General features: G+C 44.2%; 1 protein-coding gene across 1 annotated transcript; it reads right to left on the bottom strand.

The window, feature by feature from the left end:
• Positions 1-17,919: 17,919 nt before the first annotated feature.
• Positions 17,920-19,645, bottom strand: LOC141076219 (uncharacterized; the record flags this gene model as incomplete). The annotated part of the gene is made up of 1 exon (XM_073563576.1): positions 17,920-19,645. A coding segment is annotated over one exon (1,476 nt), but the record flags the coding sequence as incomplete, so codon positions are not given.
• Positions 19,646-26,021: the final 6,376 nt, after the last annotated feature.

The raw sequence follows: 26,021 nt of genomic DNA, 5'->3' as shown, positions 1-26,021 counted from the left end.
AAATCACCAGAATGAGCCGAACGCTGCATCACTTTCGAAATTGAGGTGAACGGAGTCCAATATTTTGGGAATTCGTTCTGCTCACTAATAGCAGTATGGGCCGGAGACCAGAAGCACAGTGTACTAGGGCACAGAGAGAAACATGGGTTCCAGGACATATGGGCCCCCGATGTCCTGTTAAAAAACTAGAAATCAGGAATATCAAGGAATTTATGGAAAAAAGAAGACAAGAGAAAATGTTGATGGGTAAGTTTTTCATATTAGGCTCAATATATACCTGGCTTGGTTTTAATAAGGTGGAAATATAATTTTCCCACCAGGTTCAGGAATTGTCAAGGAAGTTATCGATTGTAACCAGAACCTTTGAAATTTCGGTATATTACAGACCCACTTTTTAGTTTGACATATGTTAAATCTACCGATCTGAAAGAACAACTGCCCATAATAATATATGTTATTCACCATAAATACTGGACGTGAGGCACCATGTATCTTATCAATGGTATCTAGTGGAGCAGAAGCTATCCTCCAGGAACAACAGATCGATATAGTATATCATTAATCTGCACAGAGTTTATCACTATAGTCGGATGGTAGATATAGATCTAGATGGGAAAAGATGGCTGGGGGGGAAAGGGTGAGGATGGAAGTAAGATGGGGAATTGTGGCCAGGGAGAGAGCACAGTAGGTGGTCATCCGCGCTGATTCTACCGGCAAGAATCTACTTATGGGAGACAAAGAGGGGGAAATACAATATATTTGATCATATATATTATATTTATACCTAATTTATAACCCACTTGCTGATTGTCTCTCTTAGGCCAGACACATCCACAATCACAGGGAGTGAGTGTGAGGACAAAATAGTATTGTGACCCGGTCACTGCTTCACATAGAGTCTTCATTGCTAGTGCACAAATCCAGAAGCAGGAGAACGTGGCGAACCCCACAATGTCCACATACCAAAGAGGCAGACACAGACAAGACCGATCTATAGAGATGGAACATTACCCAGAGGCGCTCTTTTAAGCACGTTTCGCTTGTAATGCTTCCTCAAAAAGGGGTTTCTACAAGAGAAACGCGGGTAATGTGCAGTTTGCCCCGTTCTGCTGCTTCTGGATTTATGCACCAGCAATGAAGACTCTATGTGAAGCCGTGACCGTGTCATGCCCATAATGCCACACATGCCCTATGGAATCGGCTTTATTACATTCATTGTTTGTACTATTTTTTGATTGTTTCCATGAGCACTGTCACTTTATGAGTCTACAATGTAATATTTATTCCTGTGTGGATTGTAAACACGTTCTATATATTCTTTGTATCTGGATTTATTGTGAATTGCTATTTACAATTCGGCGGAGACCTTACACCTGAGATATGTGACGATATAGGATGATATGCTATATACAGTGCCTTGCGAAAGTATTCGGCCCCCTGGAACTTTTCAACCTTTTCCCACATATCGTGCTTCAAACATAAAGATACCAAATGTAAATTTTTGGTGAAGAATCAACAACAAGTGGGACACAATTGTGACGTTGAACGAAATTTATTGGTTATTTTAAATTTTTGCGGAAATGCAAAAACTGAAAAGTGGGGCGTGCAATATTATTCGGCCCCTGTAACTTAATACTTTTTTGTGCTCCCTTTTGCTGCGATTACAGCTGCAAGTCGCTTGCGGTATGTCTATCAGTTTTGTACATCGAGAGACTGAAATTCTTGCCCATTCTTCCTTGGCAAACATCTCGAGCTCAGTGAGGTTGGATGGAGATCGTTTGTGAACAGCAGTTTTCAACTCTTTCCACAGATTCTCGATTGGATTCAGGTCTGGACTGTGACTTGGCCATTCTAACTCCTGGATACATTTATTTGTGAACCATTCCATTGTAGATTTTGCTTTATGTTTGGGATCATTCTCTTGTTGGAAGACAAATCTCTGTCCCTGAGCCCCCCACGGCAGCGCAATGTGCAGCGCTGCTGCGGGGGACTCCTTTCCTCCAGGCCCCCGGATCCAAGATGGCGACGGGGGCCTTCGGGGGCCTGGAGGAAGCTGGCTTCCTCAGTGCCTGCAAAGCGCAGGCATGAGGAAGCCTTGTGCACTGCCTGTGACAGATTGCTGATCTGTCACAGTGATCTGTGATGTGACAGATCAGCGATCTGTCACAGGACAGTGATGTCCCACCTGGGACTATGTAATAAAGTAAAAAAAAAATAAAAAAAAAGTGTAAAAATAATTTTAAAAAAAATCGCCAAATAAATTATTAAAAAAAAAAAAAATATTCCCCAATAAATTCATTTTTTGAAAATAAAAAAAACCCAAAACAATAAAAGTACACATATTAGGTATCACCACGTCCGTAACGACCCACCCTATAAAACTGTCCCATTAGTTAACCCCTTTAGTGAACCCCTTAAAAAATAAAAATGAAGCAAAAAAATAATGATTTATTATCATACCGCCAAACAAAAAGTGCAATAACGCGCGATCAAAAAGACGCATATAAATATCCATGGTACTGCTGAAAACGTCATCTTGTCCCGCAAAAAACGAGCCAAACACAGCATCATCAGCGAAAAAATAAAAAAGTTATAGCTCGCAGAATAAAGTGATGCAAAAATAATTATATTTTATATAAAATAGTTTTCATTGCATAAAACCGACAAAACATAAAAAAACGACCTAAATGAGGTATCGCTGTAACCGTACTGACCCGAAGAATAAAACCGCTTTATCAATTTTACCGCACGCGGAACGGTGTAAACGCACTCCCCCAAAAGAAATTCATGAAACGCTGGTTTTTGTTCATTCTGCGTCCCAAAAATCAGAATAAAAAGCGATCAAAAAATGTCACGTGCCCGAAAATGGTACCAATAAAAACGTCAACTCGTCCAGCAAAAAATAAGATCTCACATGACTCGGTAGGTCAAAATACGGAAAAATTATAGCTCTCAATATGTGGTGATGCAAAAACTATTTTTACAATAAAAAGCGTCTTTTAGCGTGCGACAGCTGCCAAAAATAAAAACCGCCATAAAAAGTAAATCAAACCACCCGTTATCACCCCCTTAGTTAGGGAAAAATAATAAAATTTAAAAAATGTATTTATTTCCATTTTTCCATTAGGGCTAGGGTTAGGGTTAGGGTTAGGGCTAGGGTTAGGGTTAGGGATAGGGTTAGGGCTAGGGCTAGGGTTAGGGCTGAGATTAGGGTTAGGGGTGTGTTGGGGTTCGGGTTGGAGTTAGAATTGGGGGTTTCCACTGTTTGGGCACATCAGGGGCTCTCCAAATGCAACATTGCGTCTGATCTCAATTCCAGCCAATTCTGAGTTGAAAAAGTCATATGGTGCTCCTTCCCTCCCAAGCTCTGCCATGCGCCCAAACAGTGTTTGACCCCCACATGTAGGGTATCAGCCTACTCAGGACAAATTGCAAAACAATTTTTGGGGTCCAATTTCACCTGTTACCCTTAGGAAAATAAAAAATTGGGGGCAAAAATATCATTTTTGTGGAAAAAAATGATTTTTTTTATTTTCATGTGCTCTCCACACATCTAGATAAGTTCCTTAGGGGTTCTCATTTCCAAAATGGGGTCATTTGTGGGTGTTTCCACTGTTTAGGTACATCAGGGGCTCTCCAAAGGCAACATGACACCCGCAGACCATTCCATCAAAGTCTGCATTCCAAAACGTCACTACTTCCCTTCCGATCCCTGACGTGTGTCCATACAGTAGTTCTCTCCCACATATGGGGTGTCAGCGTACTCAGGACAAATTGGACAACAACTTTTGGGGTTCAATTTCTCCTGTTACCCTTGGGAAAATAAAAAAATTGGGGACTAATTGATCATGTTTGTGGAAAAAATACAATTTTTTTATTTTCATGCCCTGGCATTATAAACTTCTGTGAAGCCCTTGGGGGTTCAAAGTCCTCACCTCACATCTAGATAAGTTCCTTAGGGGGTCTAGTTTTCAAAATGGGGTCATTTGTGGGGGGTTTCCACTGTTTAGGTACATTAGGGGCTCTCCAAAGGCAACATGACACCTGCAGACCATTCCATCAATGTCTGCATTCCAAAACGTCACTACTTCACTTCCGATCCCCGACGTGTTCCCATACAGTAGTTTTCTCCCACATATGGGGTATCAGCATACTCAGGACAAATTGGACAACAACTTTTGGGGTCCAATTTCTCCTGTTACCCTTGGGAAAATAAAAAAATGGTGACTAAAAGATCATGTTTGTGGAAAAAATACGAATTTTTTATTTTCACGCCCGGGCGTTATAAACGTCTGTGAAGCACTGGGGGGTTCAAAGTGCTCACCACACATCTAGATAAGTTCCTTAGGGGGTCTAGTTTTCAAAATGGGGTCATTTGTGGGGGGTTTCCACTGTTTAGGTACATTAGGGGCTCTCCAAAGGCAACATGACACCCGCAGACCATTCCATCAATGTCTGCATTCCAAAACGTCACTACTTCACTTCCGATCCCCGACGTGTTCCCATACAGTAGTTTTCTCCCACATATGGGGTATCAGCATACTCAGGACAAATTGGACAACAACTTTTGGGGGCCAATTTCTCCTGTTACCCTTGGGAAAATAAAAAAATGGTGACTAAAAGATCATGTTTGTGGAAAAAATACGAATTTTTTATTTTCACGCCCGGGCGTTATAAACTTCTGTGAAGCACTGGGGGGTTCAAAGTGCTCACCACACATCTAGATAAGTTCCTTGGGGGGTCTAGTTTCCAATGGTGTCATTTGTGGGGGGTTTCCACTGTTTAGGTACATCAGGGGTTTTCCAATCGCAACATGGTCTCCGATCTCAATTCCAGCCAAAAACGTCAAATGGCGCTGCTTCCCTTCCGAGCTCTGCCATGCGCCCAAATAGTGGTTTACCCCCACATGTGGGGTATCAGCATACTCAGGACAAATTGCACAATAACTTTTAGGGTGCTGTTACCCTTGGAAAAATAAGAATTGAGGGTGAAAAGATCATTTTTGTGGAAAAAATATGATTTTTTAATTGTACGGCTTTATGTTATAAACTTCTGTGAAGCCCTTAGGGGTTCAAAGTTCTCACCACACATCTAGATAAGTTCCTTAGGGGGTCTAGTTTCCAAAATGGTGTCATTTGTGGGGGGTTTCCACTGTTTAGGTACATCAGGGGTTTTCCAATCGCAACATGGTCTCCGATCTCAATTCCAGCCAAAAACGTCAAATGGTGCTGCTTCCCTTCCGAGCTCTGCCATGCGCCCAAATAGTGGTTTACCCCCACATGTGGGGTATCAGCATACTCAAGACAAATTGCACAATAACTTTTAGGGTGATGTTACCCTTGGAAAAATAAGAATTGAGGGTGAAAAGATCATTTTTGTGGAAAAAATATGATTTTTTAATTGTACGGCTTTATGTTATAAACCTCTGTGAAGCCCTTGGGGATTCAAAGTTCTCACCACACATCTAGATAAGTTCCTTAGGGGGTCTAGTTTCCAAAATGGTGTCATTTGTGGGGGGTTTCCACTGTTTTGGTACATCAGGGGTTTTCCAATCGCGACATGATGTCCGATCTCAATTCCAGCCAAAAACGTCAAATGGCGCTGCTTCCCTTCCGAGCTCTGCCATGCGCCCAAATAGTGGTTTACCCCCACATGTGGGGTATCAGCATACTCAGGACAAATTGCACAATAACTTTTAGGGTCCTGTTACCCTTGGGAAAATAAAAATTGGGGTGAAAAGATCATTTTTGTGGAAAAAATATGATTTTTTAATTGTACCGCTGTACGTTATAAACTTCTGTAAAGCCCTTGTGGGTTCAAAGTTCTCACCACATATCTAGATAAGTTCCTTGGGGGGTCTAGTTTCCAAAATGGGGTCACTTGTAGGGGGTTTCCACTGTTTAGGTACATCAGGGACTCTCCAAACGTGACATACTATGAAAAGTATAATATTACAGGGTATATACACTAGTCTCCTTAATACTGCGTTGATCCAGGGAGCTAGTCTGATTGCCGTATGTGGAGTCGGGAAGGAATTTTTTTCCCCAATGTGAAGCTTACTGTTGCCACATGGGTTTTTTTTGCCTTCCTCTGGATCAACATGTTAGGGCAAGTTAGGATAGGATATGGGTTGAACTAGATGGACTTAAAGTCTCCCTTCAACCTTAATAACTATGTTACTATGTTACATGGCGTCCGATCTGAATTCCAGCCAATTTTGCATTGAAAAAGTCAAACGGCGCTCCTTCCATTCTGAGCTCTGCCATGTGCCGAAACAGTCGTTCCCCCCCACAAATCAGGTATCAGCGTGCTCAGGACAAATTGCACAATAACTTTTGCAGTCCAATTTCTCCTGTTACCCTTGGTAAAATAAAAAAAATTGAACCTGAAGTTTTTTTTTGTGAAAAAAAGTTAGATGTTCATTTTTTTTTAAATATTCAAAAAAATTCCTGTGACGCACCTAAAGGGTTAATAAACTTCTTGAATGTGGTTTTGAGCACCTTAAGGGGTGCAGTTTTTAGAATGGTGTCACTTTTGGGTATTTTCTATCCTATAGACCCCTCAAAGTGGCTTCAAATGTGATGTGGTCCTAAAAATAAAATGGTGTTGTAAAAATGAGAAATCGCTGGTCAACTTTTAACCCTTATAACTTCCTAACAAAAAAAAATTTTGGTTCCAAAATTGTGCTGATGTAAAGTAAACATGTGGGAAATGTTAGTTATCAAGTTTTTTGTGTGCCGTATCTCTGTGATTGAAGGGCATAAAAATTCAAAGTTGGAAAATTGCGAAATTTTCAAAATTTTTGCCAAATTTCCATTTTTTTCACAAATAAGCGCAAGTTATTTGAATGAAATTTTACCACTAACATGAAGTACAATATGTCACGAGAAAACAGTGTCAGAATCACCAGGATCCATAGAAGCGTTCCAGAGTTATGACCTCATAAAGGGACAGTGGTCAGAATTGTAAAAATTGGCCCGGTCATAAACGTGCAAACCACCCTTGGGGGTGAAGGGGTTAAGAGTTGATTTCAGTAGAAAACATTTCCCACATTAAGAACAGGAAAAAGGTTTCTCCCCTGTTTGAGTTTTTTTGCCCTGATGACATTCACCCTCGGGTATTATGGGAGTTAAGCAATGTGATAGACAGGCCTCTATTCCTTATATTTAAAGACTCTATAGAAACAGGGTCTGTTCCTTTTGATTGGCGGCAAGCAAATGTGGTACCAATATTCAAAAAGGGGTGTAAAAGGGAACCTGGAAACTATAGGCCGGTAAGCTTAACATCTGTTGTGGGTAAAATTTTTGAAGGGTTTCTAAGGGATACCATTATGGAATATCTCAATGTTAATAAATGTTTAACTCCATATCAACATGGATTTATGAAGGATCGCTCCTGTCAGACTAACCTGATCAGCTTCTATGAGGATGTAAGCTCTCAAATGGACCCAGGAGAATCATTGGATGTCATTTATCTCGACTTCACTAAAGCATTTGACACTGTCCCACATAAAAGATTGGTAAGTAAGATGAGAAAGCTTGGGCTAGGGGAAAATGTGTGTAGATGGGTAGGTAGCTGGCTTAGTGATAGAAAACAAAGAGTGGTTATTAATTGTGCATACTCAGATTGGGCCAGGTGTTATGAATGAGTCACCGGAGGAGGAAAAAACAAAAATGCAAGCTAAGTCCAGAAAACAGGAGAGGTTGGTAGCTAGCGGATTGCAGACCCCTTGTTAGGAATCTGTGTCCTGCCATACGTATGCAGAGATCCAGATCCTCACATTTGTCTCCAGAGGCTAAGTCCTTTCAGCCAGCTTCTGTGCATGCTCCCATTGGAGTTCAGGAGTCAGTTGCTCAGGTCCTGCTTCTGATTCCATTGGTTCAGCTCAGGGCTCTGGAGATTTCCGGAAGGTCCCGGTCACTATAAAAAGTGCACATGGCTGTTCCGCCATGCGCTAGTATTTTTCATACTGCTGCTGTGTGTATGGTGACGGATGCTTGGACTGGTGACTGACATTATGAAACCCCTTCCCTCTGATAATACGTTTGTGTGAGTGATTGGGCATCAGTCAGTATTAGCGCCAGCGCGCTCAAGCTTCATCTTTGCCAGCAGCTAGCGTCGTGCATTGTGCTTGCAGCATAGCCATGCTTTTCCTGCGGCTCAGCTATCGCTGCGCTGCGGTTGCAGTTTGTTGGACGTTCGCAGTTGCGACGTTCCGCTTTTCAGTTTACGGTAGGTCTAGATGGAAAGTCCTGACGTCTAAGGCTACTCCTGTGACTTTTAAATACCGTGTCCGCTCCGCTGGAGTCTGTGACCTAGAACAGACTCAGTGGTTTTGCATGCTTTAAAGCTTGCAGCTCTGTGTCTCTAACAGAGCTTGCTTTAGTGCACTGGGTGCAGTTAAAACCCTGTGCACATTACCGCCCTTGTGATCTGCCCCTCTAGCATCGGTTTTTACACCTGCCACACGGTGGACCCCGGGCGGCGAACACGCTTTATTTATATTTTTATTTAGCGTGTTCCGCCGTCCCTAACACAATACTAGCGCCAGGGTCTGGCTAGAGATGGCAGATCAGCAGCAGCTGTTACAGCTTGTGCGTCAGCTCGAGGCTCGTCTTGCTACCCTGGAGAGGTCTCTCGCAGCTGCGCAGGCTACAGATGCTGCCGTACAGGCACTCACAGATGCGGTAGGACGTATGTCCATGTCCGCCCTTGCACCGACAGTTACGCGCCTCCCGTTGCCCGATAAATATGCTGGGGATGGCGCCTACTGTAGGGGTTTTATCAGCCAGTGCTCGATACACCTGGAGCTGCTGACTGCGCAATTCCCTACGGAGCGGGCTAAGGTGGCTTTTGTTATCTCCCTACTGTCTTGCAAGGCGCTGGAATGGGTTACGCCTCTGTGGGAGCTTGGTGACCCCGAGATTCGGTCCCCGGCTAACTTGCTTACTGCCATCAGGCAAGTTTTTCTCGGTCCTCGGGTCACGCATGATACGTCCCTGCAGTTACTCGCCCTTACTCAGGGGTCACTCTCGGTTAGCCAGTATGCCGTCCATTTTCGGACACTGGCGTCTGAGTTGGAATGGTCCGACAAGGCCCTAATCCCCGTTTTTTGGCGAGGTCTAGCGGAGCATATGAAGGATGCTCTCTCTACTAGAGAGATTCCCACTAGCTTGGAAGAGCTAATCTGAGTCTCCTCACGTATCGATCTCCATTTTTCGGAACGCGGTATGGAGCGGGCTCACTCCAAGCACAAATCCGTTTCGGCTTCCAAATTTTTTGTACCCCTTGAGTTAGACGAGCTGGAGGTTCTACCTCCTGAGCCCATGGAGGTGTCTCGCACCAACTTTAATACAGACTCTGACCAGGAATCCATCTGCGGTTGTCACCATGTCTGTGCGGTTTCTCCGGAAGCCAGCTCCCCACAAAGGTTGGAGTCTGAACCGGCTGTCGAGACCTTTGTCCCTCCTCATCTCAGGGCTCAGGTGCTCACCTGGGCGCATGCGCCTAACACGCACCACCATCAGGGCTATATGCAGATCTCAAAACTGTTGGCTGATGTGTATTGGTGGCCCCATAGAGTTCGGGACATAAAAAAATTTATTCAGGCTTGCACCTTATGTGCTCAGTCTAACCCTCCTAGACAGAGGGTGGTGACATCTGCCGACACACGGCAGCGTGCCTCTGTCACTCCCGCTCCTACTATCTCCCAAGTGTCCCTCTTGAAATCTGGTGACCTCGGTTCCTCTGATGCCTTCCAGGTGTCTCGGGTTACTATAACCCCTACCTGGACACCAAGCTCGCCCTCAGACGAGTTTGAGCCCTATGCCACCGTAGGGCACAAGGTATTCCGGAGGGCTCGGGGAGGAGGGGGCCTTAGGAGGGGGGGTAATGTTAGGAATCTGTGTCCTGCCATACTTATGCAGAGATCCAGATCCTCACATTTGTCTCCAGAGGCTAAGTCCTTTCAGCCAGCTTCAGAGCATGCTCCTGGAATGTACTCCCATTGGAGTTCAGGAGTCAGGTGCTCAGGTCCTGCTCCTGATTCCATTGGTTCAGCTCAGGGCTCTGGAGATTTCCGGAAGGTCCCGGTCACTATAAAAAGTGCGCATGACTGTTCCGCCATGCGCTAGTATTTTTCATACTGCTGCTGCGTGTATAGTGATGGATGCTTGGACTGGTGACTGACTTATTATGAAACCCCTTCCCTCTGATAATACGTTTGTGTGAATGATTGGGCATCAGCCAGTATTAGTGCCAGCGTGCTCAAGCTTCATCTCTGCCAGCAGCTAGCATCCTGCATCGCGCTTGCAGCATAGCGGTGCTTTTCCTGCGGCTCAGTTATCGCTGCGCTGCGGTTGCAGTTTCTTGGACGTTCACAGTTGCAATGTTCCGCTTTTCAGTTTACGGTAGGTCTAGATGGAGTAGTCCTGACATCTAAGGCTACTCCAGTGACTTTTAAATACCGTGTCTGCTCCGCTGGAGTCTGTGACCTAGAACAGACTCAGCGGTTTTGCATGCTTTAAAGCTTGCAGCTCTGTGTCTCTAACAGAGCTTGCTTTAGTGCACTGGGTGCAGTTAGAACCCTGTGCACATTACCGCCCTTGTGCTCTGCCTCTCTAGCAGCACTTTTTACACCTGCCGCACGGTGGACCCTGGGTGGCGAACACCCTTTAATTATATTTTTATTTAGCGTGTTCCACCATCCCTAACCCCCCTGATCCTATTCACAACAACTAACAGTAGCCGTGGAGCGTTCCTATGGTGGTCCAAGATGCCTCTTCACAGCCGGAGAACTAAATAAGCCTAAAGAAAGAAAGGGGAAATCTAAACTGCCCCAGAGCAGACCCCAAAGCAATAGACAGCCCCCAACATGTATTGTCAGTGAAAACAGATGAAAACACAAACACAGACAGAAAGACAGGCAGAGCAAACAATGGGGCCCAACTAACTAGATAGGAAAGGACAGAAAAGATGCTGGCTGCAATCCGCAAAAACCCTGCCAAAAATGTCCCAACACGTCTGAGAGGAAAAAGCGGCCCTGAAGTCACTAGACTTCAAAATCCCTATATCAGCACTCCGATATATTCTGAAGACAGAGCAAAAGAGATTTAACCGATCAGGGACAAAAATGGAAATTCAGCAGAGCCCCAGCCGGGGCTGGCAGAACACAAAACTAAGCAAATCAGACAAAATCTTATGGAACAATAACAGAGCAAAACTTAGCTTTAGAAGACAGGAACTGAACTGGAGGCCAGAGCTCAGAGCAGAGAAATCACCAGCAACCCTACAGGGCGTCGGCTGCCTTATATCCACTCAGAGATTCCGGATGTCCAATCGCAATCCCCCTGTTCAGGTGACAGGTTTCTCCCATCCAAATCAGTTTCACCACCTCCTTTCACCAGCAGAGGGAGTTCATCGGACATCAAAGGTGAACGAGAAAATGAGCTCACAACAGTACCACCCCCTTGAGGAGGGGTCACCGAACCCTCATCCACGCCACCAGGCCGATCAGGATGGGCCCGATGAAAAGCACGAACCATTCTTTCGGCATGAATATCAGATGCTAAGACCCAAGAATTATCCTCCTGGCCATAACCCTTCCACTTAACCAGATACTGGAGTCTCCGTCTAGCCAGACGAGAATCCAGTATCTTCTCAACCTCATATTCCACAATACCTTCAACCAATACAGGGTCAGGAGGTGCCACCACAGGAACTACTGGTTCAACAAACCTCTTCAACAGAAACTTATGAAACACGTTATGGATCTTAAATGAAACAGGAAGAGCCAATCGAAAAGAGACCGGATTAAGAATCTCCAAAATCTTGTAAGGTCCAATAAATCTAGGTTTAAACTTTGGAGAAGCCACTTTCATAGAGATATTCTTTGATGACAACCAAACCATATCACCCACCTTAAACCGGGGACCAATCGTCCTATGCCGGTTGGAAAACCGCTGGGCCTTTTCCTGGGAGAGAGACAACTTATCCACCACTTGGTCCCAAATCTGGTGCATTCTCTCCACCACAGTGTCAACACCTGGGCAGGCAGAAGACTCCACCTGCCCTGAAGAGAATCGAGGATGAAACCCAAAGTTACAAAAAAAAGGTGACATCAAAGTGGCAGAACTAGATCTATTATTTAAAGCAAATTCGGCCAAAGGCAAAAATGAGACCCAATCATCCTGATCAGTAGAGATAAAACATCTCAAATAAGACTCCAAAGTCTGGTTTGTTCTCTCCGTCTGCCCATTGGTCTGAGGGTGAAACGCAGAGGAGAAGGACTACTGAATTCCCAGCTTGGAACAAAAAGTCCTCCAAAATCTAGAGACAAACTGAACTCCTCTGTCAGATACAATGTTCATAGGAATCCCATGCAAGCGAACCACCTGTTGCAAAAACAAGGGCACCAACTCTGAGGAAGATGGCAACTTAGGGAGTGGTACAAGATGGACCATCTTAGAGAATCTATCACAAATCACCCAGATAAGTCATTCTCTGAAAGACAGGCAGATCAGAAATAAAACCCATTGAAATATGGGTCCATGGCCTCCTGGGCAAAGGCATCAACAACCCACTAAAGCGAGAGCAAGGTTTAGACCGGAAGCAAGTCCCACAGGACTGCACAAAATTCCTGACATCACGAGATAAGGCGGGCCACCAAAAAGATCGACTCACCAAATCTCTAGTACCAAAAATACCTGGATGACCAGCCAATGCGGTGCAATGAACTTCAGACATTACTCTCTTCCTCCACTGGTCAGGAACATACAATTTTCCAATGGGACAACGCTCAGGTTTGTCCTCCTGAAACTCTTCCAGAGCACGTCTCAAATCGGGCGAGATGGCAGAAAGAACTACCCCCTCACCTAAGATGGTAGCAGACTTGGTCTCAATAGGAGAATCAGTAAAGAAACTCCTAGAGAGGGCGTCTGCCTTGACATTCTTAGTGCCCGGAAGAAAAGAGACCACAAAATCAAAACGTGTGAAAAACAAGGCCCACCTAGCCTGTCTAGGATTCAAGCGTTTGGCCGACTCAAGGTAAATCAAATTCTTGTGGTCAGTGAGGACCACGACTTGATGTCTAGCTCCCTCCAACCAATGTATCCACTCCTCAAATGCCCATTTCATGGCTAACAGTTCCCGAATACACACATCATAGTTGCGTTCAGATGGGGAGAACTTTTGGGAAAAGAAAGCACAGGGATTCATTTTAGATGTTACCGGATCTTTTTGGGACAAAACAGCTCCTGCACCAATCTCTGAAGCGTCCACCTCTACCTGAAACGGGAGTGAGACATTAGGTTGCCGCAAAACTGGAGCAGAAGTGAACCTCCGCTTCAGCTCCTGAAAAGAAGAAACAGCCTCTGGAGACCAATTCAGCACATCAGCACCCTTCTTAGTCAAATCAGTCAATGGTTTGGCAATACCAGAAAAATTAGCTATAAATTTATGATAAAAATTAGCAAAACCCAAAAACTTCTAGACAGCCTTCAAAGAAGTGGGCTGAACCCAATCATAAATGGCCTGTACCTTGGCCGGGTCCATTTCAATAGTTGACGGAGACAAAATAAATCCCAAAAATGAAATCCTCTGTACACCAAAAAGGCATTTCGATCCCTTGACATACAGGGAATTCTCCCTCAAAATCCGGAACACAGTCCGAACATGTTCCACATGAGAGTCCCAATCCTTGGAAAAGATCAAAATATCATCCAGATAGATGATCAAAAATTTATCCACAAAGTCTCGGAAAATATAATTCATGAAGCACTGGAAGACAGAAGGGGCATTAGTGAGCCCAAAAGGCATCACCAGGTACTCAAAATATCCCTCCGGAGTATTAAACGCCGTCTTCCATTCATCCCCATGCTTAATGCGAATAAGATTATACGCCCCCCTGAGGTCAAGCTTGGTAAACCAGCAAGCACCTTTAACTCTGGAGAATAGATCAGAAATCAGGGGTAACGGATACTGATATTTAACAGTAATTTTGTTGAGGGAACGATAGTCAATACAAGGCCTTAATGAACCATCTTTCTTGGCCACGAAAAAAAAACCAGCACCAAAGGGAGAAGAGGATGGTCTAATATGACCCTTCTCCAACGACTCCTTAATATAAGATCGCATATCCTCATGCTCGGGTACAGATAAATTGAAAAGTCGACCCTTGTGAAATTTACACCCAGGGCTCAGCTCAATTGCACAGTCATAACTCCTATGAGGAGGCAAAGACGCAGACTTATTCTCACTAAATACATCATAAAAATCAGCCAAATAGTCAGGAACATCATGCGACTGTGGAGAGGTGGAGAAAACAGGAGTGTCACTAAGAGCACACTGACAACCCCAACTCACCACAGACACAGATTTCCAATCCACAACTGGATTATGGATTTGCAAACAGGGAAACCCCAGAACAATGGTATCATGCAAATTATGCCACACCAAAAATCTGCAATTTTCTTGATGGTCTTGGGCGACCCGCATTACCACCTGGGTCCAAAACTGAGGTTTTTCTTCGCCAAAGGAGTAGCATCAATACTCCTCAAAGGGATAGGAGTCCGCAGAGGTGCCATAGGAAACCCACAAAGTTTAGCAAAATCCAAGTCCATCAGGTTCAGAGCCGCTCCTGAATCCACAAAAGTCTTAGCGGAAAATGTGGACAGGGAGCAGATCAGAGTAATTGCCAGAAGAAACTTAGTTGTGCACACCCACAGCAAATGTGTGTGCAAAATGTTTCTCTCGTTTAAGGCAGACAGAAATATTATGAGAGGCATCTCCACAGAAAAAACACAGTTTATTATGCCTTCTGAACTCCTGACGTTGCGCCCTAGACAAAACTCTATCACACTGCATAGGTTCAGACATTTGTTCAACAGGTGGCAACATTTCTCGTGTAATTTTACGTTCACGTAAACGCCGATCAACCTGAATGGCTAATGACATAGAATCATCAAGACCGGAGGGAACAGGAAATCCCACCATAGTATCTTTTACGGTTTCTGACAAACCCTTCCGAAAGAGAGCTGCCAAGGCACCATCATTCCAGGTAGTAAGGACCGCCCACTTTCAGAATTTTTGACAGTACAACTCTGCAGAATCCTGACCCTGGCTCAATGCCAACAGGGCTTTTTCAGCTCGATCAATAGCATTAAGTTCATCATACAACAACCCCAAGGCTTGAAAATATGCGTCCACATTAGTTAGAATAGGATCATCAGGTGTCAAAGAAAACGGGGATCGCCGTGCAGCAAAGAGATGACAATTTTAACCTGCTGCGCAGAGCTCCCCAATGAGCTAGGTTTCAAGACAAGAAATAATTTACAATTATTCTTAAAATTCAAAAATTTAGACCGATCCCCAAAAAACACATCAGGAGTAGGGATCTTTGGTTCAGCAAAACGTGAATGAGCAAGATAGGCAGAAATTCCCCACACTTCAGCAGCGAGCTGCTCCACACGATCAGAAAAAATTCCTCCTACGGCCCCAGAGAAAAAGAGGAAAAAAATATACATTAAAAAAAAAAAAAATTCTGACACTTTTTTTTTTTACAATTCTTTCCTGCTATTGAGTACCCTAGAATCTGCGGTATGGCTGGTGATTCTGTTATGAATGAGTCACCGGAGGAGGAAAAAACAAAAATGCAAGCTAAGTCCAGAAAACAGGAGAGGTTGGTAGCTAGCGGATTGCAGACCCCTGATCCTATTCACAACAACTAACAGTAGCCATGGAGCATTCCTACGGTGGTCCTAGATGGCTCTTCACAGCCGGAGAACTAAATAAGCCTAAAGAAAGAAAGGGGAAATCTAAACTGCCCCAGAGCAGACACCAAAGCAATAGACAGCCCCCAACATGTATTGTCGGTGAAAACAGATGAAAACACAAACGTAGACAGAAAGACTGGCAGAGCAAACGATGGGGCCCAACTAACTAGATAGGAAGGACAGAAAAGATGCTGGCTGCAATCCGCAAAAACCCTACCAAAAATGTCCCAACTCGTCTGATAGGAAAAAACGGCCCTGAAGTCACTAGACTTCAAAATCCCTATATCAGCACTCAGGTATATTCTGAAAACAGAGCAAAGAGATTTAACCAATCAGGGACAAAAATGGAAATTCAGCAGAGCCCCAGCCGGGGCTGGCAGAACACAAAACTAAGCAAATCAGACAAAATCTCATGGAACAATAACAGAGCAAAACTTAGCTTTAGAAGACAGGAACTGAACTGGAGGCCAGAGCTCAGAGCAGAGAAATCACCAGCAAACCTACAGGGCGTCGGCTGCCTTATATCCACTCAGAGATTCCGGATTTCCAATCGCAATCCCCCTGTTCAGGTGACAGGTTTCTCCCATCCAAATCAGTTTCACCACCTCCTTTCACCAGCAGAGGGAGTTAATCGGACATCAAAGGTGAACGAGAAAATGAGCTCACAACAACCAGGGTTACTAGTGGGGTACCACAGGGTTCTGTATTGGGCCCCCTACTATTTAATATATTTATTAATGATCTAGTGGATGGCTTACACAGTAAAATATCAGTATTTGCAGATGATACAAAACTATGTAAGGTAGTTAACACAAAGGACAGTTTGCAACTACAGACAGATTTGAGTAAATTGGAGAATTGGGCTGAAAAATGGCAAATGAGGTTTAACACAGATAAGTGTAAGGTTATGCACATGGGAAGGAGAAACAGATGCTACAATTACTTACTAAATGGGAAACTGCTGGGGAAATCAGGCATGGAAAAAGACTTAGGCATCTTAGTCAATAAGAAGCTAAATTGGAGTGCCCAGTGTCAGGCAGCTGCCACCAAAGCAAATAGGGTCATGGTATGCATTAGAAGAGGTCTGGGGACACGAGATGAAAACATAATTCTCCCTCTGTACAAATCACTCGTCAGACCACACTAGGAGTATTGTGTGTAATTTTGGACACCGATGCTCAAGAAAGACATTACTGAACTTGAAAGGGTTCAAAGGCGGGCTACTAAAATGATAAATGGAGTTGGTTCACTACAATACCCAGAAAGGTTATCAAAATTAGGTCTATTTACTCTAGAAAAGAGAAGACTTAGGGGAGAACTAATAAATATGTTCAAGTATATCAGAGGGCAATACAGAGATCTCTCCAATGAACTGTTTGTACCAAGGACTGTGACAAGAACAAGGGGGCATTCTCTTCGTTTGGAGGAAAGACAATTTCTGCACCAGCATAGAAGAGGGTTCTTCACGGTAAGAGCAGTGAGGCTCTGGAGTTCTCTTCCTGAGGAAGTGGTGATGGCCAACTCACTGAATGAATTTAAGAAAGGAATGGATGCTTTTCTTGTGAGTAACAGTATAGAAGGTTACGAATAACAGAATATTATAGGTAGATGGTTGACCCAGCTTAGGGGAAGGAATTTTTTTCCCTATGGAGAAAATTGGCTTCTACTCTGTGGGTTTTTTGCCTTCCCCAGGATCAACAATGCAGAACAGCTGCACTAAAAATAGGCTGAACTAGATGGACATAAGGTCTTCCTTCAGCCTTCAAAACTATGTTACTATGTTACTATGACTAAGAAGAGATGATTTCCTCACAAAACATTTCCCACATTCTGAAGAGGAGAAAGGATTCTCCCCCGTGTGAGTTCTTTGATGCTTAAACAAATCTGATTTCCAGTTAAAATACTTCTCACATTCTGAACAGGAAAAAGGCTTCTCCCCTGTGTGTGTTCTTTGGTGCTTAATCAAATTTGATTTCTGGGTAAAACATTTCCCGCATTCTGAACAGGAAAAAGGCTTCTCGCCTGTGTGGGTTCTATGGTGACTAACCAAATCTGATTTCTGGTTAAAACATTTCCCACATTCTGAACAGGAAAAAGGTTTCTCGCCTGTGTGAGTTTTATGGTGAGTAACAAAATGTGATTTATGTGCAAAACATTTCCCTCATTCTGAACAGGAAAAAGGCTTCTCCCCTGTGTGAGTTCTTTGGTGCTTAAACAAATCTGATTTCTGGATAAAACATTTCCCACATTCTGAGCAGGAAAAAGGCTTCTCCCCTGTGTGAGTTCTTTGGTGCTTAAACAAATCTGATTTCTGGATAAAACATTTCCCACATTCTGAGCAGGAAAAAGGCTTCTCCCCTGTGTGAGTTCTTTGGTGCTTAAACAAATCTGATTTCTGGCTAAAACATTTCCAACATTCTGAACAGGAAAAAAAGCTTCTCCCCTGTGTGAGTTTTCTGGTGTGTAACAAAATTAGATTTCTTGTTAAAACATTTCCCACATTCTGAACAGGAAAAAGGCTTCTCCCCCGTGTGAGTTCTTTGGTGCTTAAACAAATCTGATTTCTGGATAAAACATTTCCCACATTCTGAGCAGGAAAAAGGCTTCTCCCCTGTGTGAGTTCTTTGGTGCTTAAACAAATCTGATTTCTGGCTAAAACATTTCCAACATTCTGAACAGGAAAAAAGCTTCTCCCCTGTGTGAGTTTTCTGGTGTGTAACAAAATTAGATTTCTTGTTAAAACATTTCCCACATTCTGAACATGAAAAAGGCTTCTCCCCTGTGTGAGTTATTTGGTGTGTAACAAGATTCCCTTTATGGTTAAAACATTTCCCACATTCTGAACATGAAAAAGGCTTCTCTCCTGTGTGAGTTTTCTGGTGTGTAACAAAATTAGATTTCTGGTTAAAACATTTCCCACATTCTGAACATGAAAAAGGCTTCTCCCCTGTGTGAGTTTTCTGGTGTGTAACAAAATTAGATTTCTGGTTAAAACATTTCCCACATTCTGAACATGAAAAAGGCTTCTCTCCTGTGTGAGTTTTCTGGTGTGTAACAAAATTAGATTTCTTGTTAAAACATTTCCCACATTCTGAACATGAAAAAGGCTTCTCCCCTGTGTGAGTTATTTGGTGTGTAACAAGATTCCCTTTATGGTTAAAACATTTCCCACATTCTGAACATGAAAAAGGCTTCTCTCCTGTGTGAGTTTTCTGGTGTGTAACAAAATTAGATTTCTGGTTAAAACATTTCCCACATTCTGAACATGAAAAAGGCTTCTCCCCTGTGTGAGTTTTTTGGTGACTAAGAAGAGATGATTTCCTCACAAAACATTTCCCACATTCTAAACAGGAAAAAGGCTTCTCCCCTGTGTGAGTTCTTTGGTGCCTAACCAAATCTGATTTCTGGTTAAAAAATTTCCCACATTCTGAACAGCAAAAAGGTTTCTCCCTTGTGTGAGTTCTTTGGTGCTTATCCAAATGTGATTTCTTTGTACAGCATTTCCCACATTGTGAACAGGAAAATCTATTGTCTGTTATGTGAATTTTTTCATGTGTAAGACAAGTCTTTTCAAGAAAACTATTTCCATATTCTGAATATGAAAATAGCTCCTTTCCTTTAGAATCAATTAATTTTTTAATGCTTATATCGTGACTTTGATTTTTCTTAGTAGTTGGTAATGAACCAAAAGATGGGACCTGTTTCAAAGTATTAGATGACAGATCTTGGCTATGAAGGGATGATGGTATATCTGGAGTAATGGCATTAACTTCAATTGGGTCCTGTGATATCTCAAGATCATCAGATTTAAAAATTGAAGATGTCAGCGTTCCCTCTGATCTCCTGGTACAGTCATCTGCTAAAAATAAAACCAATTAATAATTTTGAATAAAATATCTTCACATTTTATACTTTTGAACATTTCTACTTAAGCTGTCCATAAAAAATACAAGCTTTTTAAAAATACTGAATTATTCTCCAAGACAATGACAGTTCACAGTCTAATCGAAAGCCTCATAGCATGAACCAGCGCATCATGGTGTTCAATGGTTTGTTCATTCTGCTTCCCAAACATGGAATAAAAAGCCACCAAACAATGTTATATAGGTAAAAATTATACCAATAAAACTTCTACTCATCTCACGGAAACACAAGACACCACTAAGGTCCATCATCTGTCAGAGGAAAACCAAAAGGTTTCCACAATATTTGTGGGTCAAAAGCTCTTGAAAAGCAACATGGCTTCCATAAACCGATCCAGCAATATCCGCTCTCCCAAAGTCAAATATCCACTCTCTTCTGAGCCTTGTAGTGCGCCCAAACCATATTTAGCATCCGTATATTTGGCATTACTATAGTGAGAAGAACCCACTTAATTTACGGTGTGTGTTTCCTGGAGCACAATCTGGGCATTATGTGTTGGATAATAAAATGGCAAATGTGCAATTTTCATGTTGCAACATCCAGTGCGAGCTAATTTCCGTAAAGTGTCACTACTCCCATAGAATAATTCACTGAGGGTTATAATTTCCATAATGGAGTCACTTTATGGGGATTTCTACTGCTTTAGTTTCCTGTAATTTTGTTATATTAGGGCATCTGCAGATGGTGTGTCCCCTCTCCACTGGAATCTGCTCCTGCGATGTTTGATTCCATCACCAAGCAGCGCCTTATTTATTGTGCAGGCGTTGCTGGTAATAGAAGAGACGTCGAAACCAGAAGCTCTGGGTGGCGCTGGCTCTGTCCAGCCACTAAGATTAGGGTGCCTGAGACCAGTAGTTTCATCCAGCCTGGCAGTATGGGTTTATGTGCTGTCCAGCAATCTGGTAGCAATCTACTACCCGCTTAAGCCAATTAGAAAGCACCAAACCCTACTAAAGCTTGAAGCCTATTCCCGGAATCTGCCAGATACAGCCTTGTTCTCCTCTGGTTCAGTCCTCTGTGCTCAGCTGGTGTATTTGTTTCCTGGTGTAATCCCAGCCCGCTTACTGACTACACTTGTGTCTTCTGATTTTGTATTTTCTCTGCCCTCCTGGTTATGACTAACTACCTGACTATTCTTCTTGCCATCTCACTCCACAGAGTAGCAGGTAACACCATGGTCCAAGCCTAGGGGTCTCTGTGTAAGTCCAGATCCATGAAGAGGGGTTAAAGGATGATGAGCAAGGCAATCACTGGGATCTGGAAAATAGAGTAGATGGAGCCAAGCCTTCTCATGGTGGCCATCTTCTGATCTGCCGGGTGATCACTAACAGTGCTCCCAATACATCGTGTGTGTAAACTATTCCATCAAGATCTGTGTGCGAATAGCTAAATGGCGCTCCTTCCTTTCTTACCCCTACCATGTGCCCAGAAAGTAGTGTACAACCATATATAGGGGATTGTTGGATTGAAGAGACATTGGGAAATAATTTGTAAGGTCCATTTGTTTCCTATTATCCTGGTGAAAACTCTCTGGGTAATTAGAGTATGGGGCTCGGTGGTTCTTGGCAATCTAAACTATCGTAAGGGCCAATATTTTCTGTCAGATGAGTTTCAAGAAGAAAGATTAAACATTCATAGAGAACTTTTTATAATAGTGCAGAGCTGAGGTGTCTTAAATTTAGATCTCAGGCATCTGGCAGAGGTAATGGAGACCTTATTTTAAAGGCTACCAGGTAGTTGCAGACTCACATAAGTGAGGCAGGCCGATCCCACCATCATCAGACTACCATACAAAATGAACCTGTACAAAAAGAACTAGAATAAAAAAACATGTTGGAGGTATTTTTTGGATTATAAGACGCACCCCAAATTTTGAGGAGAAAAATAGGAATATTTTTTTTTAATAACATGGTGGCGCTTCTTATAATCCATGCGTCTTACTGCTATGGTGAAGCGGGGTCCCAGGGTCACTGCTGGAGGAGGCAGGAGTGGGGAGTGATGCTGCAGGCCGCAGGGTGGGATGAGGGGGTGTCCGATGAGCAGTGCCCCGCTGCGAGTGTTTGGTGCTGCTGGGGTGCCTGGCGCTGCTGCCTGGGGTGGCCACCGCCAATGCTGCTGCCGCTGCTCTGGGTGTCCGCCGCTGCTGCTGCCTGGAGAGTCCGCCGCTGCGGGGAGACTCTGCTGACTTTTCGTGAAAGTCCAGAGCCCCCCGCATGTCCGTGGTTTCCTCCTGTGTGGTGGACTCTGTGAATATGGCTGCTGGGGGGCGGCACATGCGCAGATGGAGATCTCGGTAACAAGATCTCAGGATATGAGATTTCAGCCCTGAAATTAGATCTCAGGATTCTATGAAGCCAACAGCATCATTACCCTCCGCTTTCTCTTATAGGCCAATCATAATATTTTTCATCAAGTGATTTTCTAACTTGTCAGCACATTCTACATACGCTGTCATTTGGCTTTATAGTTACATATCTGGGCAGGTAACGGTCAGCGTCTCCTAATCCCAGGGGGTAGGTGGATCCTCCAGGTTGTAAGTTCTATAGAAAAGGGCTTTCAATGTCCAAAGTCATTTGAACAGTTTTGGGTGGAGGAGAATGTTGTGGTCTAGAGGCAAAATGGTGACCATGGTAATACGGCCGGACTACACCACCGATAAAGCAGCCACAGCCGGTGACTGAGAGGAATCTGTGACTTCTCTGCATTCAGTGGTTACTACTCACCTGGGTAGTCATATGTGGGAATCTCCTCTTTACACCACTCATCACCCCTCACATATGTCTCTGTAGTATTAATATGGGTCAGATCTTCACCCTGAAACAAATATTGTAAAAGTCACAGACAGATGGAGAAGTCCCATCTATGATCAGCTCTAATCCTGCCATCTCCACCGTTCTCATTACACAAGTATAAAACATATAATACTGGTGGATAAAACAAGACTGAGCACAAGACCTTCACAGCCGTCTACACATCATAGGGGAGATCTCCTGACACCTTCTCTCATCTACCTGATGATCCTGAGGAGCACTGGGATCTTCTTGGTTACAGTCCTGTGGAAGAAGAGGACGGGGACATCTCTCTGGTGTTGTCCTCTTACTGGATAGATCTGGAGGAAACACATACAGGGACTGAATTCATTCTCTACATACAGATAATTATAGGCCGTGTGTATTTAGTCCTGTCTATTACCTGGAGATGTGAGGGGCTGGGGAACCTCCATTATGACGTTCTTGTACAGATCTCTGTGTCCTTCTAAATACTCCCACTCCTCCATGGAGAAATAGACAGCGACATCCTGACACCTTATAGGAACCTGACACATACAATGATACCGTCATCCCCCCGATCCCTTCATAGTGTTACAGTATAATGTCCCAGCAGTGTCACCTCTCCAGTCAGCAGCTCAATCATCTTGTAGATGAGTTCTAGGATCTTCTGGTCATTGATGTCCTCATGGATCAGGGGGTGAGGTGGAGGCCCCGTGATTGGGCTCAGGGGTCTTCCTCATCCCTCAGACACAGGGTCCTGACAGCGATCACTAGAGGTCTTCTTCACCACTGTGTAATCCTGGTTATGGAGAGACACAGTAATAAATCTCACTACAGACATTCCCAGAGTCCTCACCTCTCCAGTTCTGTCCATCTGTTATTCCCATAGATAAGAATGATGTAATGTGACGTCCTCAGAATCTCTCACCTCTCCAGTGAGACGGAAGAGGATCTCTAGGGTGAGGTGTAACATCCTCTCCGCCATCTTGTCTCTGTCCATATCCATCCTTGATGGGTAAATCAGGAAAATTCTCTTTTGTAGAAGATCTTCACTGAGAGGATCCGATATTGTAGAGACCTGAATGAGAAGAAGATGATCCGATGTAACATCATAAGAATCCTGTGTAATAATACAATTACTGGAGATAATAAGGGAATCATATGAGGAGATTTATTATCTTACAGGGTTTAGTTTTCTCCCCTGACATCTACTAATAAAACCTATATATTTAGGCCACAGACAACAAGCAGTTTCCTCCTCGGAGTCGGCAGCTGAACACGTTCCTCATAGACTCATCTTCCATAACGCTAATTCTCGTCTCATTACCGGCACTGGAATCGGCATTAGCAATACTGCAGGAGATATTCATTACACGCGACATGAGAAATAACTCCTTCATGATGAGGACGACATCTTCATCTTCTACTGCGGCTCTAGAGACAGATGTGGCCAGAGTCGGTCACTGCCTCCATCCCCACCGGCCGTCTATATGAAGGTTTCCCGTCTTCCCCGCACTGGAATCTTCTCTCCCGTTAGATCTCAGCTCTGAGTCACACACAGAAGTTTGAGGCTTTTCTGGAAGAACAGGACAGGAGAGATCTGAGGCCGATGTCTCCATGTACAGGGTTTCCCCTCGGGATAAGAGGCTTTTCTATCCCTTTCCCCCAATTAGAGGGGACACCTGTGGATATCGGGGTCTTTACCGGCTGCAGTCCTGGGGGGGATTTACCCGGTAACGTGGACGTTGGACAAACGTCACCATCAATTCCCATCAGAGTGAAGGAACATCGCTCCTCTATTCAGCTCTATGGATCCAGGATGAAATCCACTGCGGCCCCTGCAAGAAAAGAGCGAAGTCTGGTGAGACCCCCGAGGCCGGAGATCTCTACAGCTGCTCTGTGCGCACAGGACCTGTGATGAGGTCACAGGAGGGGAGGAGTCAGGGGTCACATGATCAGGGGCCTCAGTGTGTGCAGGACTCTGCTGTGCTGGTTGTCATGGTGCTGGATGAGGGGAAGTTTATGTGTGGGGTCAGGAGGGGTTTACAGGGTGGATGTAGCAGAGCCGCGTGTGTACGAGGTGTACGGAGCGGAGCCGTGTGTGTACGAGGTGTACGGAGCGGAGACGTGTGTGTACGAGGTGTATGGAGCGGAGCCGTGTGTGTACGAGGTGTACGGAGCGGAGCCGTGTGTGTACGAGGTGTACGGAGCGAAGCCGTGTGTGTACGAGGTGTACGGAGCGGAGCCGCGTGTGTACGAGGTGTACGGAGCGGAGCCGTGTGTGTACGAGGCGTACGGAGCAGAGCCGTGTGTGTACGAGGTGTACGGAGCTGAGCCGTGTGTGTACGAGGTGTACGGAGCGGAGCTGTGTGTGTACGAGGTGTACGGAGCGGAGACGTGTGTGTACGAGGTGTATGGAGCGGAGCCGTGTGTGTACGAGGTGTACGGAGCGGAGCCGTGTGTGTACGAGGTGTACGGAGCGGAGCCGTGTTTGTGTGGACCCCTCTGTGTTCTCTGTATACCCCCAGGTTCGGTCGCAGACACCTCTGTGTACGCTGTATACACCCGTATACCCCAAGCTTCAGTCACAGACCCCGCGTCCCTCACACTATATACACCTGTATACCCCCAACTTCAGTTGCAGACCCCTCTGTGTATGCTGTATACACCTGTATACCCCCAGCTTCGGTCACAGATCCCTGTGTACTCTGTATACACCCGTATACCCCCAGCTTTGGTCGCAGACCCCTGTGTATGCTGTATACACCCGTACACCCCCAGCTTCGGTCACAGACCCCTCTGTGTATGCTGTATACACCCGTATACCCCCAGCTTCGGTCACAGACCCTGCATCTCTCACACTGTAGAACTGACGCCGGACACACACAGTAAAACTGTGGTCGTCGGTCTCTCATCTCTCGCACTTATACTGATAACATAAGATGGAGTCAGACGAACCCTCCTACAAAACGTGAGAACAAAGTCATTACTACAGGACTGTGTGAGAAAGGGATTTATTCTACAAGAAAAGCTGGGGCCACAAATGAGAATAACATTTTTAACAGGGAAAAATGCAAAGTGCTACATCTGGGCAATAAAAATGAAAAAAGCATATACAGAATGGGAGGAATAGGGCTAAGCAAGAGCACATGTGAAAAAGACTTGGGTATACTAATAGATCACAGACTGAATATGAGTCAACAGTGTGATGCAGCAGCAAAAAAGGCAAATGCAATTCTAGGATGTATTAACAGAAGCATACAGTCTAGATCACGTGAAGTCATTATTTCCCTCTACTCCTCTTTGGTCAGACCTCATCTGGAATATTGTGTCCAGTTTTGGGCGCCACATTTTAAAAAAGACATCAACAATCTGGAGCAAGTTCAGAAAAGAGCGACCAGAATGGTGATCGGTCTGCAAACCCTGTCTTATGAGGAAAGGTTGCAGGATTTGGAAATGTTTAGTTTGCAAAAGACAAGACTGAGAGGAGACTTAATAGCTGTCTACAAATATCTAAAGGGCTGTCACATTGTAGAAGGATCAACTTTATTCTCAT

Source organism: Dendrobates tinctorius, unplaced genomic scaffold, assembly GCF_039654945.1.
Source record: "Dendrobates tinctorius isolate UK_male_01 unplaced genomic scaffold, ASM3965494v1 ptg000395l, whole genome shotgun sequence".
In the NCBI taxonomy this organism is placed as follows: Eukaryota; Metazoa; Chordata; class Amphibia; order Anura; family Dendrobatidae; genus Dendrobates; species Dendrobates tinctorius.
This window is presented reverse-complemented; position numbering and strand designations above follow the sequence as displayed.